The sequence below is a fragment of the Rana temporaria genome, chromosome 10 (genome assembly GCF_905171775.1).
Source record: "Rana temporaria chromosome 10, aRanTem1.1, whole genome shotgun sequence".
Lineage (NCBI taxonomy): Eukaryota > Metazoa > Chordata > Amphibia > Anura > Ranidae > Rana > Rana temporaria.
This window is the reverse complement of record NC_053498.1, coordinates 135,883,563-135,900,221: the sequence shown is the minus strand read 5'-3', so window position 1 is coordinate 135,900,221 and position 16,659 is coordinate 135,883,563. Positions and strand designations below refer to the sequence as shown.

Genomic DNA, 16,659 nt, shown 5'->3' with positions numbered 1-16,659 from the left:
CCCCCTGACGGCATCAATATATTGAAAATGGTGGCGTGGGACCCATCATGTGTTCAGGGACAATCCGTGTACTGGTGAGGAGGGGGGGGGGGGGGACATAAAGGGGGAAGTGTTGGCAACATACAAGCCTATTAAGTGCCTCAAATGCAGGACACCAAAGGGTTTTGCATTATGTTCCACATATGTAATGCTAGAGAAGACTGTCAGAGACTGCAGACATACTAGAGGAGATGATGGTCATAGACCGAGGATATGCTACAGGATTGGATGAAGACTAAAAAAATATTGTAGGTGACAGTGATAGACCGGGAACATGTAATATAAGACTAGTAGAGATTCTGATATTGCAAATCAATACGCCTACTCCAACTACAGACTGCTTGGGTTCAAGAGCGGCACAACAAGTACCAAAGAGTCCCACGTGGCCATACTTGGGTATAAATATGAAAGGCCTCATTCGCAAGGGCATTTAGAGGTGCAAGCTCTGGGGTAAAAATTCCTCTGCCCAGGAGCCGCATATGCTCATAGGGATGAAATGCTATTTCTTCTTGTATCAAAAAGCCACATGTAGCCAGGCAGGCCATAGATCAAATGACAGTGCTCCACCACCATTCAAAAGATGGATGCTTATGGACATAAATACCTCTAATGTAGGTCTGACCACGCGTCAGTGGGCTCAGCCCCCCACTATGGGCATGGAGATGCATCTCCCTTGGCTTGTGCATTAGTTACTTTTTACAAGACCTTGCTGGTTTGGTCTGCATGGATGTTTGCATGAGGACTGTGTGGTTCTGTGCTGGCACAATGTGTGCAGGGAGCCATCTGTTCTGGTCTGCCTTGGGTAAGCAGAGCTAAGTGATCAGATCAACAAGCCAAGGGAGATACATCTCCATGTCCATAGTGGGGGGGCTGAGCCCACTGACGTGTGGTCAGACCTACGTTGGAGGTCTTGGTCTGGTAAGCGGTCATCTTTTGTATGGTGGTGGAGCGCTGTCAGTTGATCACTTGGAACACTTTTGAACTAATGTGTATTTAACACTATTCTCATAACAAGCATTGGAAAGAGGACTATTCTCACTATTCATATATATATATATATGCCAACAGCGCAACACTATTATTTTGCAAAATCAGTATCGGAGAGGCTGGCACTGTTGTTCTGTCTCATTTTAAAATTGCTTCTCCAATATGTTCTGTTTTCTCCCAGCATTTCACAGATTCTAGTATACAAGCTTTGTAGATCTTTCTTCTAATTTGTGACCGTTGCTTCTCCAGCAACCAGAATAAACAGATGGAGGGTATGGCAGGTGAGGACTTGCAGTCACCATGGCAGCGTTACCTGGCTTTTGTATGCTGGCCTGGCACCTGTAACATCGCAAAAGGTGAGCAAATAAGAGAAAGAGCTTTTTTTTTTTTTTTTTCTCCTGACATCTGTAAAAGGACACGGGACTGGCTTGTGTATGTTGACACTGATCACCCTGGTTACTGCAAGCCACTATTAACCCGGGACATGAATTCTTTATGAGTTAACAGGGTGAGGTCTTCTGTTTTGTTTGTATGCAAAGAAACAAGAAATCTGATGAAGGGACACTGACTAAAAAATGCTAATCTATGGTCCTTTACTTGTTTACCTCAAGTGTGTGCATTGTCTATTTTAGTGTTGCATTAACAGTCATTATTAACCACATGCCTGGGGCAATTTTAAAACATATTTTACACACATTGAAGCCAATTTTTTTTTGCTAGAAATTTTAAATATAACTCCCAATTATGTATCTATATATAGCAGAGACCCTGCATAATACAATGGTGGCAGTTGGAATTGTGTATGCTATTTGTGCATATGTTTATCAAATCTTTATTTTTTTTTGGGGGGGGGGGAGGAATTTTAGTGCACACAAATGCAATAAAATACGCAATTTTTGGGGTACAATATAGGGTTGAGTAAATGGATACCAAACATATCAAATAATAAAAACCGCAGAGGTGATCAAATACCACCAAAAGAAAGCTCTATTTGTGGGCAAAAAAGGACATCAATTTTATTGGTGTACGACTTGTCGGTTAAAGTAACGCAGTGCCGTATCGCAAAAAATGGCCTGCTCATGAAGGGGGGGGGGGAATCTTCCAGAGGTTAAATTCATTTACAGTTAACCTTGAATTATTGCTCTAGAAACCAAAGTGGGATAGTTTCAGTGCAGTAAACGTGATTGGGAGGCTCTACAGCTGCCAGGATCACTTTTACTAAAAAGCTGGTCATCGGCTGAAAATAAATAAATAAAAGTAACCAAACATATGGCTGCATCTGTGAGCTTGATTTAACCAACTGAATTCCAGGTATACCGCTTATGGATGGCAAGTGGTTAAACCTTTTATGTTTTTCACTCCTTATCTAATGGGCAACATTGCCATTGTAAAAGATGATAATAAATGTATGTCTTATATAATAGGAGTTGCCTTTACTTTTAATTTGGAAAGCAATTAAGGTCAGGAATAGACTGTACATACCCAGTCTCCCACATTCTTCTCGCTTTGTGAAGTACTTGAAGCCATTTGCTGCTCTTCGTTCAGCCTTCTCATGTTTTTTCACATGCCATGGCAGCTTGGTAGTGATATTGGTGACAAAGTAGCAGTTGGACCGTAGACAGTGGTAGTGTCCACGCATTCTAAACTCACAGTGCTGCAAGTATATTGAAAAAAAAAAAAATGTCAGGCAATGACAATGAGCATTTTTGGATACACAACACATATTGGGTTTAATCCAATAAGGTAATAATGTTGTCCTTTTGGCACGAAGGACCCATTAACATGGCCTGCACCTAACTGACGAAAGCTGTGCGCTAGTTTTAGTACCAGTACCAACACCTGCGCCAGATTCAGGTAGTTCTTACTACAGCTGTGGTTGCAACATATTCTAACATAATTACCACCAGTTTTAAAGGTTGGACCTGAAGGACCCTCCATGTACCTCTATAGAGCGACGGATGTCAGCGGTGAAATTGTCCGCTGACCTCTGCTCCGCTAAATACAGACAGATGGAAACCCTATCTTCCATCCGTCTGGCAGATCAGATCGGATGAAAACAGACAGGCGCATCCGTTTTCGTTCGATTCCCCATAGAGGAGATCTGACAGGTTCTTCTCTGCACAGTGAGCAGAGACGGACTTGTCATCCACTGCCTCAGCGGGGATCAACTGAGCGATCCCTGCTGAGCAAGCGGAGTCTGTGAAAACGGACATTACTGTGTGAGAGAGCCCTAAAGCGGAAGTAAACCCATCGATTTAACAGTTTAGAAAAACAGTTACATTCCCAGCATGCCGGTGCACTCAACCAAACTGTCAAACCATCCAGTGGCTGGTGTCCAAAACTGATCACATGTGCAGCATCATGGCAGTTTAAGCTCAAACAGAGGCCATGATGGCAGCTTCCTTGGTATTTTAGTCGACTAAAATGTTTTAGTCGACAAAATTAACACTGGTCACTAGCAAAAGGTGTGAAAGCACAGACAGAGCACAGGGATGATTAGGGTGTGCCTGGGCACGCCTATGGGGGCGCTCCTTCTTAGCAACTGATGGCTCATCCTTGGCCCCATTCAGCTGCCAGCCAGGAGATTCCCTGGCCAACTGCTGAAAGTAAACAAAGAGGCAGGGGTGCTGGTGAAATCATTGTCCATGTATGGCCATGGTGTCATGGCAATCTTGGATAAATCTTAATGGGTACCCCAAAACCAGATGGAGTGCACTTTCTTTAGCACCCAAAGACTCAGATGACCAAAAGTCAACAGTGGCTGCAATGGGCATTATCACACCACTATGGGCTCGCTCATAGGTGTGGGTTTACTGCACCTGCCCACCTGCTTTAACCCTCATAATGCCAACCCACTTCATAAATTCAATTGATTGGGTGGTGGTAATTTACAAAGTATCAAGACCATGGCACTCATGAACAAGCCCTAAACAAGAGGTTTGTTAAATAATTCAACATGGTAGAACATTTAAAAAAAACATTAATTATAAAATAGATTTCCACACTTCTAGCAAAAATGTCTGCTTTTGGTTAGCAAGTGTTCAAGTTTCAGTGTCTTTTCTGCAGTTTCACTTGCTGAGTGTTTTGTGTCTCACCTGGTTGGGGCACAGGCACTGCAGGGAATAGTATGCAAACTGGTCCCGCACATTCACCAGGTTGTTATTGGGGTTGATGTGGTCAAGGCAATGAGACTCTGCTTTACCCGACGTTTTACACACATACTTGCAGTTTCCAAACAGACAATGGAAATGAAACTTGTTTGAATATTTGCAGTCAGTTGCCAGGCATGGATCACTGTGGAAACAAAAGTTTAGATAGAAACTTTTGTTAAGTAGCAGTGCAAAGTGAAATAACATGTCACATTAATAGTCTATACCAAACATTTCTGGCATGTTACAATACACAGAAGCTGTATATAAAAAAAGCTGTTTTATCAAAAGCCACCCTTAAGCCCCAGGCAGGCGACTTTGCCTAGGCAGAGATGTCATCAGTCTGTTGCAGGCAGGAGGAAGTATTTCCTCAGTCTCCCCTCTGGAAGGGATTAGCCTACAGGACTTTAACTTTGTAGCAAGCCACAAGGTGCGAACAATAGAACTACACAGGCACCAGCATTGGACTGTGTCATCTCTAAGGCCCCATTCACACCTGAGCATAGCGTTTTTAGGCAGAAAGTCGCCCAATTTTACTGTGATTTTGCCACGCTTTTTTTTTTTTATGCAATTTTGTACAGGTCAAAAGGTCACCAATGTAAAAAGCAGAAAAATGCCCAAATTTTCCTAAAAAAAGTCCAAGAACTTGTTTGATCTTCAGGCGTTTTGGAGCTTTTGGCTTCAGGCGTTTTGGAGTGGAGATGTGAACCATCTCCATAGAGAATAATTGATTTTTTTCCCCTCCAGCGTTTTGTAGCTTCAGGCTTCAAGCTACAAAATGCTCAGGTGTGAATGGGGTCTAAAGGCAGACATTCATGGATCAAAATTCTGCCAGTTAAGCAGGGACCAACCGAACTTCGATCCATATATGGGCAATATCTACTGATTGACTTTTATACAATCAGCCTGTCTGGTTTTTCCCAATCAGTGCCGCTGGCTATAGCCAGCGGCAGTGATCTGTGTATTCTGACAGAGGGAAAGGTTCCCCGCAATTAGAATACAATAACTCAGTGGGAAGGATTCCCCCATCCACATCAAGTATGTGATGGGGGAATCGGGTCTTTTTTTTTTTTTTTTTTTCAACCTGCTAGTTGAATGAAAAACATGAATCCTGTATGGCCTGCATCCAGGATGTAGATGGTGCCTAAACAAAGATGGCTCCATTTATCTGGAGAGAAAAGCAGATGAAGGCATTTTGGGGGTGGGGGGTTTCTTTGATATCTGCAAACTGCTAAAAAAAAAAAATGAACAGTCCTATTTTCACGTTACTTAGCATGCATGCACTTAGATTGAAAAAATATATCTGAATGCCAAGTCCTGTTGAAAGCCTATCTCCGGAGAAAGGGAAGAGGCTTCCTTGCAGTGAGGTGTGTCCCCAAACGGCAAAAGTTAAATGCTCATTTAGATCTAGGGGCCCGGGACCAGCAGTTTTACTTACTAGATCCTCCGCTATCCTGTCAGCCAGCTTTCTCCTCAACTCCCCTACACTCTGGCGGTGGACTGTTCCTCTGCGTCCTCACGTCTAATTATGGGTCAACATTGGACTTAATGATGTCAGAGGGCCTGCACCTACTGGAACATAGGGGACACAATGCTGCTGGGACTGGTCCTACAGTGTGGAAAGAGCCTGTGAGTAAGTAAAACTGCTTTTTGTGAGCCCTAGACCTAAATGAGCTTTTAACCCTTACAGATGAGCATTTTTACTTCACCCAGGGTTCAGCTTTGGAAGTTTTGATATCTTTAAGTGCTTGACAGAACTGTATTGTGTAACTGAGGTAAAGGAAGTACTTACTTCTCATGGAACTGCAGAAATCCTGGCTTGACCTGAGGCTTGGCATTCTCCAGAGATGTTGTTGCCATGGGGGATGAAGCTAAACTGGGTACTGAGGTGGGGATCTGGGGGATCTGTGGGATGGATGATACCAGCTGTTTCCAAGCCAGAAGAGTTGGAGTGGATGGGACAGCAGCGAGACAAGGAGCTGGAACCTCACAACCAGGCGCCATGTTTAAGGTTAAAGGGGGGGATTTTGAGTCTGCAGAATAAGGTATTTCGGAGCTACCTTTTGAAGTTCCGACATCATTTCGCAAGTGAAAGCTGTAATTAGACGCAAGAGAAGAAAATATAGTCAGAGTGGGGGAATGGAGAGTGTATTATAGAGATGGTTTTTACAAAGCATTCTGGGATTTCCTATGCATTGTTCTGCATTTGATTTAGTTACTTACTTGGCATGTTTTATGGCTCCATCAATAGTACTGAAAAGTGCTCCACATTCCTCTACAACACAGTGGAAATGCAGTTTATGAAGAAAGTCACACTGTTGGTCACACACATCTGCAGGACCAAACCTAGAAAGATGTGAAACGATCAATTATTTGGCCCCATCAAATTTTGCGTTCTCCATGTAATATACAATACGCATGCACTGCCTGATACCTGCGTAAATATGTCTTCCAGGGTTCTGTATGCTTTTCACCGTCAAGGGCCTTCATCACTTTGCCCAGATAATGGGTGGACTCTCCTGCCCCCGAATCACTACTGTCTGGATCTGTTTTCAGGCTTAACAAGCTGCTCGTGTTTGAAGCTGAGTGCTTGATCTAAAAAGACAAAAATGTGTAAAAAGGTAATGGGTTCTGAAATGTGTCATGAACTATGTGCTACATGGGGCATTTTAGTCTGCTGAGCAACCTGGCATACCAACCACTTCTTCACAATCACCTACTGTTGTTTATTACATGCTAATTTCAAGAATAGGTTGCATTTGCAGTAAGTAGCATGAGATTCAACTCCTAGGGTAACTTCATGTTCTTTATGCAACATACATGTTATCAGACTTACCTTGCTCACAAAAGAAGAATGTAGTTGTAAATCAGTTGGTACTTCTTGGCCATTGGTCTCATTACTGCAGAGCCAAAAACAGAAATGTCTTAATACAGACAGAACCTGTTAAATACATCATACAACTACATACAAACAGTGGCTGCAATTAATTGTTCTTTATACATTATGGGCCAGATCCACAGAGAGAGTACGCCAGCGTATCTACTGATACGCCGGCGTACTTTCAAATTTCCCACGTCGTATCTTTAGTTTGAATCCTCAAACCAAGATACGACGGCATCTGGGTTCGATCCGACAGGCATACGGCTTTGTACGCCTTCGGATCTTAGATGCAATACTTCGGCGTCCGCTGGGTGGAGTTTGCGTTGTTTTCCGCGTCGAGTATGCAAATTAGCTTTTTCCAACGATCCACGAACGTACGCGCGGCCGTCGCATTCTCTTATGTCGTCTCTAGTCGGCTTTTTCCGGCGTATAATTAAAGCCATGTTAAGTATGGCCGTCGTTCCCGCGTCGAAATTTGATTTTTTTTTTTTTTTTTGCATAAGTCGTCCGTGAATAGGGATGGACGTAATTCACGCCCAAGTTAAAAAAAAATGACGTCGATGCAACGTCATTTAGCGCAATGCACGGCGGGAAATTTAGGGACGGCGCATGCGCAGTTCATTCGGCGCAGGGACGCGCTTCATTTAAATGAAACACGCCCCCTACTCGCCGTTTTGAATTACGCGCCGAGAGATACACTACGCCGCCGTAACTTACGGCGCCAAGTCTTTGTGGATTCAAAGAATTAAAAAGTAAGTTACAGCGGCGTAGCGTATCTCCCATACGCTGCGCCCGTGCAGATCTCTGTGGATCTGCCCCTATATGTCTAAATCTCTGCTCTGAAAATATATGTCCTTGTGACATGTGTGGACAGGACATACTATGCCTTAAGCTACAGCAGTGCCCTAGCGGACTGCAGTTTGAAGATAAGGGGGTGCGATGACAGGTTACACTCAATCCTTACCTGTTTATACTCAGGTCCAGGCTCTGCTCCTGAGAGCTACTTTGGGGCGTGGTTCCTTCTGTATCTGGAGCCTCTAGTTTAATCCGTCCTAATACTTGCCCATTGCCTGTGCCAAGATAATAATAGAAAATGTAGAACGGTGTGAGAAAAATAGGTGCAGACACTGCCCTGTATTTAGAGTGCAAATAAGGTCTCCATTTCATATTATATATGCAACAGCTCAGCGTTCTGCCGTATAACTTAATATTGTGATGCATATTTTGCTCACCCCATAGTTTTTGCAATATACCATTTCGACACTTGCTATCAGTGCTGCCACCCAAGTAGAAAAGGGTGTGGGAAGGCAAGGGTTATCTGCCTTTACCTTTGCTACAAGGAAGCGCTGGAGGTGACTAACAAAACTGCAGCTCCCAGCATTCGTTTTGATTTTTTTTCCACAGCAGGGAGTCTGTGGTAGTGGCCTTTGCGGCTACGGGGAAATAAACAGGTGGATTTAGGTCTTGCTAGGCAGGTTCATATGTGACCTGGGTGGGTTTGGGAAGAAATGGGTGGTGATGATTACCTTGTAATGGATGTGAGAGACAAAAAAAGGTCCTATGTACCGCACATCACTGCAAAACCCTGCAGATATGTGAAATGAGAGCTCAAGCCAAGCCATGCCCCCAACGCATTTCACTCTGCCCCTGGAGCTTAAAGTGTTAAAGTTTTTTTTTTTTTGGTTTAAAAATAACAAACATGTTATACTTACCTGCTCTGCGCAGTGGTTTTCCATGGAGCAGCCCAGATCCTCATTTTCTCAGGTCCCTTGCCAGCGCTCCCGACCCCTCCCTCCAGGGTGGAGTCATGCCTTGGGGGCATGGCTTGACCAGAACCCGGGCTAAGGCTGTCATTTCATAAATCCACAGGGTTGGGCCGTGCATAGGACCCTTTTTTGTCTCTTGTATCATTTGAGCTGGAATATGCTTTGTCCTTTCCAGCGCTCCCAGTGGGGTACTGTACATGAGATAACCTAGCTCTAACATTCAGGGGCACCCCCATGTCTAGAGTACTGTACCCTGTGACCGCATTATGCCATCACGTGACTCTGTAGTCCAAGACAGCACAATGGATGAAAAAGGGGGCAACAGGGATTTGGGGAGGAGGTGAAAGTGTAGATAGCGCTGCGGAGGAAGTATAAAAAAAAAAATCAGCCTTCAAAAAAAACAAGGGGTAAAGTTTGTCACTTTGCAATCATTGATAAATGAGCAAAAAGAGACAATCCAGTTCTGTTTCATTTTTTTTGTTGCTGAGCCTTTAGTTATACTTTAAGTAGAGGCATTAGAATAACACAGTAATAGTACAATAAATAGCATGGGTGACACCCAGTTCATAACATCACTAAAGGCAAAATTCGAAATCCTACCACCTCCCCTCCTCGATCTTAGTTCATGCTGGCTAGGACAAACGTCCCTGCAATTTTCAAAGTTAAGAGCACAAAAGTCGTATTGTTTACCACACAAACTCACCTGTTTCAGGTGACGGAGACTGTTTGATGGCGGCTGCTGCCAGCCTTGCCATCATAGGAGAGATTAGCCCTTTACTGGCAGAAATCTTTTCCATAATGGATGTAGCAGCTGGCGAAGTGCTATTTTGATCGCTGGCCCCAGAAGCAGACTGTGGAGAGGTGTTGGGGGCAGCCACGGCCACTATATTACTGGTGCTGATGGGCATTGACGTGCCACCACGTCCACTTATGATAGGGAAATATGGCCCAGATCCTGCAGGGAGTGTAGAACTAGATAAGGCTAAAGCCAAGGGCATGTTAATCGGCAATGTCTGGGACAAAAGGGTTGACATCTTAGTTGTAGGTGGAATGGTGCTGGTGGATTTCAGTGTTTGTGGAGAAGGTGCCTCAGAAACAGTAGGAACCAGGGATATGGAAGACTGCTGACTTGTAGGCGAGGCACTCAGACTAGAGTTCTTGCTGCTTAAAGCAGAAAAGTCAATGAGATCATCATTGCTAGACTCCTCCAGGTCATTGTCCTTTCCCCCAATAAGGGAAGATGTAAGGCCAAGCACCCCCGAGCTGCGGATGTGCCGCCTCTCATGTTTGCGCTTGTGTGAGGTCATCTGGCTGGTGGAGGTGAACGTGAAACCACATCCAGTGCGAATGCAGTGAAAGTGATTGGTGGCCTTGCTGTACACACATCCTTCGTATTTGCACTCTTCATATTTGTAGAACTTCTTGAATCCATCCTTTGCATATGCATCGTCTTTAATGTGGTAGCTCTTGTGCTTCTCTATGTCACACTTGTTTTTGAAGGTGAAGCTGCATCCTGGGCGCCTGCAAAATACACAGAACAGTCTATTTTCTTGCATCGTGGCCATGTTTAAAAAAAAAAAAGAAGAAGCTTATTAATAGCTTGTTCAGTATGCAACTAATGTCCACCTACATGTAAAATCTACACATTTTCGCATGTGTAAGTAAGAAGCAGTTAAGCCTCTGTCATGATTACCTGCAATGGAAGTGAGTAGTCTTTTGGCCATAGAACTGGCAGTCGACTGTGCCACAGTCCTCAGTGGCTCGGAAGCGCTGAAAGCCATCGTTAATCAGCTGGGTATTCTTCTTATGGAAGTTTTCATGTGTCATTACATCTGAGGTGCTTGTGTAGACTTTGTTACATCCCACCTGAGGAACAAAACCGCTAATCAGCATGATACAAAAGTCTGAGAAACGAATACCGTGCAATAAGCTGAATTCACATATTAAAACGGTTTAATCTTTTCTTTACATAGAGTAGTAGTATACCATTGTCAAAGAGCAATTGGCTGGCCCCAGGTTGTCCAGGTATGATTTTTTTTTTTTGCCATCAACTTTATCTATTGCATCGCCCTTGGAAAAGGGGAGTTAAAAAAAAAAGACAAGATGTTCTTGGAGGTCTACAAAAAGCAGCTGAACGTGCACAAGAACGTTGTGAGCCCAAGTTCAAAGTCATCACATCGCTAATGGAATGTTCAACTTGTCTTCCCTCTGGCATCTGTCTCCAGGCAAACTGGGCAACTTTGCCATATTGAGTAAAAAAAAAAGGACGGAATCTGAAAATGCAGCAGCTGAGGGGGAAAACAGGAGCCAAGTGCCAGGGGTCTGCACCATCTCACAAGTGAAAGGCATAAGAAAACAGCAGTACCTCCCCGTGCCTTTCCAGTACTTTCTCCTGTTCTCTTAGCAGGTTGATGAGAACAGACAATAACAAAACCCTCTGACAAATACCCAAAACGAAAAAAAAAAAATCTCCAGCTGTTTGCTGTACAAAAGCGTACTCGCTGGTGACACCTTGAAAAAAAGCAGAACATCGCCATGGGATCAGACAGAAAAAAAAAAAAAAAAGAATTAAACAAAAAGCTGCAGAGGAATAATTTGCAATGTGGCACTTGGTTCTAAAGCTTGAAAAATGTGGGCTTTATATAAACAAGGAACTGAAATTTATCCACACCAATTATGGACATAACCTAAGTGCGCCCTACACAAATCTTATTACTAGAGCTGGTTACACCTTTGGTTAGAGTATGTAACGCACAGAAGCAAAATGTGCAGAGATCAACCGCACTGGTTGGGTTCCTAAGAATTCAGTCATTGGCAAAGATTCATTCAAAACCATTTCAATGCAAAAAAAACACAAAATCTGCAAGTTCTGGATGACTCTGGTTAACAAAGCCTTGAACTGGCACCGTTTATGAAAATTGTAATATCTAGTTGCACCCGGTTGAACTTTTATGCAGCGTATCCATTGTTTTAATCCCATTGTGCGCCGTTTTGGACTCGCTGAAGGGGTTAGGGCTAAATTCCTACCTCTGCATTTATCATTGCCATGTTGTGTGTTTTTGATACTTATTAACATGCTGGGTTGGAGTAGCCAGCAAAAAGGAAGGAAGGGGGGATTAGGTACTTTACTGCATCAAAAAAAGATTCTAAGAAAAATGTAAACTAGATAGCCAAGGATTTGTTCCTAAAAGGAAATTACAATCCTTATCTCGTCACAGGCTTCCTTTAAAGGGAAAATTTGTTATATTTTCTATCAGCACACATTTTGAGTTATTGGTGTTTATCCTAAAATAGTTTTTGATTTACCTTTTATTATTTTTTCATGTTTATTTTGCCATTTTTTTGTTGTGTTGAGTGGAAAGATTTGTATATTAGCCTGTACAATAACTTTGCCTCCCTTTTTTTTTTACCAACTGAGACATCAGCAGCACAGGTAGCACATTTGTTTTTATTGGGTCAGCTGGCTATATATCAGTAGAAAATCCTTCGAACGTTCGTATGGAAGTTTTGAAAAATCATTTGTCGGAGCATTCCATCTTGCCATCATTGAGTTAACAAGAAGGCCTGGTTTGCAGTCCCAAATATGTTCTATCGGGTTGAGGTCAGGACTGCGCAGGCACGTCAAGTTCCTCCACCCTGAACTCGCTCATCCAAATTATATTGCCAAAAGTATTGGGCCACCCTCCAAATCATTGAAACTTGACTGGTCTGCACAGAGTCAAGTTCCACCCCAACGTGCTCATCCATGTCTTTATCGACCTTGCTTTGTACACTGGTGCCCAGTCATGTTGGAACAGGAAGGGGCCATCCTCAAACTGTTCCCACAAAATTGGGAGCATGAACTTGTCCATAATGAGTTGGCATGCTGACACCTTATAAGTTCCTTTCACTGGAACTAAGGGGCCAAGCCCAACCCCTGAAAAACAACCCCACACCATATTCCCCCCTCCACCAAATGATTTGGACCAGTGCACAAAGCAAGGGGGTGACCCCTCCCTCTTCCAACATCACTAAGCACCAGTGCACAAAGCAAGGTCCATAAAGACATGGATGAGCGAGTTTGGGGTGGAGAAACTTGACTGGCCTGCACAGAGACCCGACCTCAACACGATTGAACATATTTGGGATGAATTAAAGCGGAGGCTACGAGCCAGGCCTTTTCGTCACACATCAGTGCCTGACCTCACAAATGTGCTTCTGGAAGAATGGTCAAACATTCCCATAGACACACTCCTAAACCTTGTGGACAGCCTTCCCAGAAGAGTTGAAGCTGTTATAGCTGCAAAGGGTGGGCCAACTCAATACAGGCATACTCCACTTTTAAGTACACAATGGGGTTTATTTACTAAAGCTTTAAAGTGCAAAATCATACTCACTTCTGCATAGAAACCAATGAGCTTCTAACCCCAGCTTGTTCAATTAAGCGTTGGTAATAAAACCTGGAAGCTTGTTGGTTTATATGCATAAATTAGCCTGATTTTGCACTTTCCAGCTTTAGTAAATAAACCCCATTGTGTACTTAAAGTGGATGTGCCACTAAAAAAATATATTAAAAGCCAGCAGCTACAAATACTGCAGCTGCTGACTTTTAATATTAGGACACTTACCTGTCCTGGAGTCCAGCGGCGTCCGCAGCAGAGGACGAGCGATCGCTCGTCACCCTGCTGCTCCCCCCTCCATCCACGGTGAGGGAACCAGGAAGTGAAGCGCTCCGGCTTCACTGCCCGGTTCCCTACGGCGCATGCGCGAGTCGCGCTGCGCCCGCCGATTGGCTCCCGCTGTGTGCTGGGAGCCAAGTGTTCCCAGCACACAACCGGGGACGGACAGGATGCCAGAGAAAAAACCCGTCTTTTGCCCGTGACGTGTGGCCGGAAGTGGGTGCAAATACCTGTCTTTAGACCGGTATCTGCACCCCCCTCCCTCTGAAAGGTGTCAAATGTGACACCGGAGGGGGGAGGGAGCCGATCAGCGCGACTTCACTTTAGGGTGGAGATCCGCTTTAAAAGTGGGGTATGCCTGTATTGAACCTCTACGAACTAAGACTGGGATTCCATTAAAGTTCATATGTGTGTAAAGGCAGGTGTCCCAATACTTTTGGCAATATAGTGTTTGTATTTGACACATTTGATCTTTTTCACAAGTCTCCTACATGTTCCATCTGCTAAAAACTCTCACGTTACGTATACATACAGTATATATTTCATTGTATTAGAAAATGATTTTCAACCATTCTCAGTGGCTGAATGTATCATGGCCCAATGACTAAAAGCAGCAAACACACCAATCTATATGGAATAACCAAAGATAAAAGTAAATTAAAATTTCACATTCAGAGAGGACAGGATAGTCTTCACCTTGTGCAAAATATAAAAAAAAAGGTGTTGTCGGTGTGTTTGGGCTAGATAGGACCTGCATGCAGCATCAAAGAGATGGGAGTTACCTGAGCAGTATGATGGTTAAGGGTGGGGTGTATTTGTATATATTGGATAATAAAGCAGGGAGCTGGCTTTATATGTATCAAACACATCCACTGTGTAGCTTACGTGTTTACAGTATACTTTAAAGATTTTGGGTCTGATTTAATGTCATGACTGAAAACGTGTTCTTTTATATTTATGGAGAAACAATTATTTTGTAAAGGAGTTCACTGAGTCAGTAAGCACTTTGGTGACCAATCGTAAGAAGAAATTCTATTTGATACTTTTTCTTCGAGGGGGGGGTTGTATAAATGCATATAAAAAAAAACACGAACGAAGGATGCACTGGATAAAAAACATGCAGATATTGCTTTCAGATCCAGATTGGACTTTTAATGTTTGAGAAGATTGAGCTAAGACACTTCTGTACCTTGTGATTCTAATTCTCCGAGAACTTACTGTGATGCTCTAGCATTTTCCCTTGTGTCAACAATAGGCTTACTCTGCACAAATATCAAGACACCACCATAGTGACTAATCTCTGCAATGCTATTATACTACATTATGCCCCAGACAAGCACAATGTAGGCATCTGCGACATTTAGGGAAAGACCTTAAAGTGGTAGTAAACCCTTTTGTGCCATTTTTTACCTATAGGGAAGGATAAAGCTTACCTGTAGGTAAAATTAATATCTCCTAAACCAGGGGTCTCAAACGGGTGGTCCTCCAGCTGTTGTGAAACGACAAGTCCCATGAGGCATTGCAAGGTTGACAGTTACAAGCATGCCTCCCACAGGCAGAGGCATGATGGGACTTGTCGTTTTGCAACAGCTGGAGGACCACCAGTTTGAGTGTCCTAAACGTACACAGTTTAAGAGATATTCCAGCGAGCAGCAGCCGGTTACATCACCGGCGCATGTGCTTTAAAGGAACGGCATGCCTGTTTTGTTCCTTTAGAGCTCTGTGCCGTGCCCAGGGCTTACTCGTGCATTCACGGGAGTGATGTCCTGGCAGCTTCAGCCAATCAGACGGCCAATCGGCAGTCTACGGGCAGGACGTCACCTCCCGTCCCCCTCTGTTGTGTTCTGGGAACACTCGGCTCCCAGAGCACAGCATGAGCCAGTCAGCAGGCACAGCGCGACTCGCGAATGCGCCGTAGGGAACCGGGCAGTGAACCGGGAAGGCGCTTCACTTCCTGGTTCCCTCACTGAGGATGGCGGGGGTGGGGGCAGAGATCGCTCGTCCTCTGCTGCGGACGGCGCTAGACTCCAGGACAGGTAAGTGTGCCGATATTAAAAGTCAGCAGCTGCAGTATTTGTAGCTGCTGACTTTTAATATTTTTTTTTTCAGCGGACATCCGCTTTAACTTGAGCATTAATAAAAAACGCACAAAAAATCAGTCTGAACCTCTCATCAAAGTATGTTTAGCAGCGAATCCCCATCAGAATCTCTCTTTACATCAGGGTAACCATCCGCCCTCCCTTACATCAAGGTCCCCGTCAGGATGCCCATTAGTCCCCACTTACATCAAGGTCCCCATCAGGGTGCCCCCTTACATCAGGGTGCCCATTAGGCTTCATGTACACATATCCTACTTTGACCGCCGACCACATTCAGGAAAGAGAGGGTGAAGCTCCCCTAAACTTTACTAAAAGCCTATGTTTACATTGACACATAGACTTATGGAGTTGCGTTTTAGGAGCTTTGGCAAAAAAACCCCCACCAAAACTCAAGATTAAGAGCTGTAGTGTACATGAAGTCTTAGAATCCCCACCCATACCATAGTGCCTCCTTACATCAGGTCACCATCATAATCTACCTCTACAGTGTAGCTGTAGCAGCAAGGTGAGAGTTGAGAGCATGTCTGTAGCTGCAGGGCGGGAGGCAGAGCAGGTCCATCCTCCTGTCCATGCCTGGGGCAAACGTGATGACACACTGGCAGTGTCCTAGCAATCAAGGACAGGGATGACGACCATGCAGCAGGGGGAACCTGGAGTGACCCTGACCTAAAGTGGGCCCACATTAAGGATATGACACGAACCCCAGTTGCAAGCTAGATAAAATCTTGTAGCAGACAGGATTTGGCCCAGAGGCCATAGTTTGGAGACCCCGTTATAGACCAAATACGCACCTGCATGCAGTGGTAGTGTGTGCTTTTCCCATTTAGATGGCAGCCATGATAATAAACACTGCAATCATCTAATGGACTGAAACGCATGAAGCCGTGCTGCAGAGAGTTGTCGCGTTTCTTGTGCATATTGTAATGGCGGATCACATCTTGCTTACTGGTAAATCTCTAAGAAAGGAAAATTTATAAAGGAAGTTTTAACCATACAACATTTGGTAACAGCAGAAATGCAAAGCATGCACTCCAAGGGGTGGGGGATATTAAATGAGGGGTGATGTAGAAAATCTGCAGC

General features: G+C 44.1%; 1 protein-coding gene across 5 annotated transcripts in view; it reads right to left on the bottom strand.

Moving 5' to 3' along the window:
• The window catches only part of CASZ1 (castor zinc finger 1), a 421,265-nt gene that overhangs the window by 11,914 nt on the left and 392,692 nt on the right, over positions 1-16,659 (bottom strand). For all 5 annotated transcript variants that reach the window (XM_040326347.1, XM_040326344.1, XM_040326345.1 and 2 more), the window contains 10 exons: positions 16,371-16,535; positions 10,516-10,688; positions 9,526-10,343; positions 8,021-8,126; positions 7,012-7,075; positions 6,610-6,770; positions 6,399-6,521; positions 5,968-6,270; positions 4,122-4,320; positions 2,509-2,680 (listed from right to left, as the gene is read on the bottom strand). In XM_040326347.1, the coding sequence (XP_040182281.1) occupies positions 2,509-2,680; positions 4,122-4,320; positions 5,968-6,270; positions 6,399-6,521; positions 6,610-6,770; positions 7,012-7,075; positions 8,021-8,126; positions 9,526-10,343; positions 10,516-10,688; positions 16,371-16,535 (2,284 nt within the window). The remainder of the gene's footprint in view (positions 1-2,508; positions 2,681-4,121; positions 4,321-5,967; positions 6,271-6,398; positions 6,522-6,609; positions 6,771-7,011; positions 7,076-8,020; positions 8,127-9,525; positions 10,344-10,515; positions 10,689-16,370; positions 16,536-16,659) is intronic.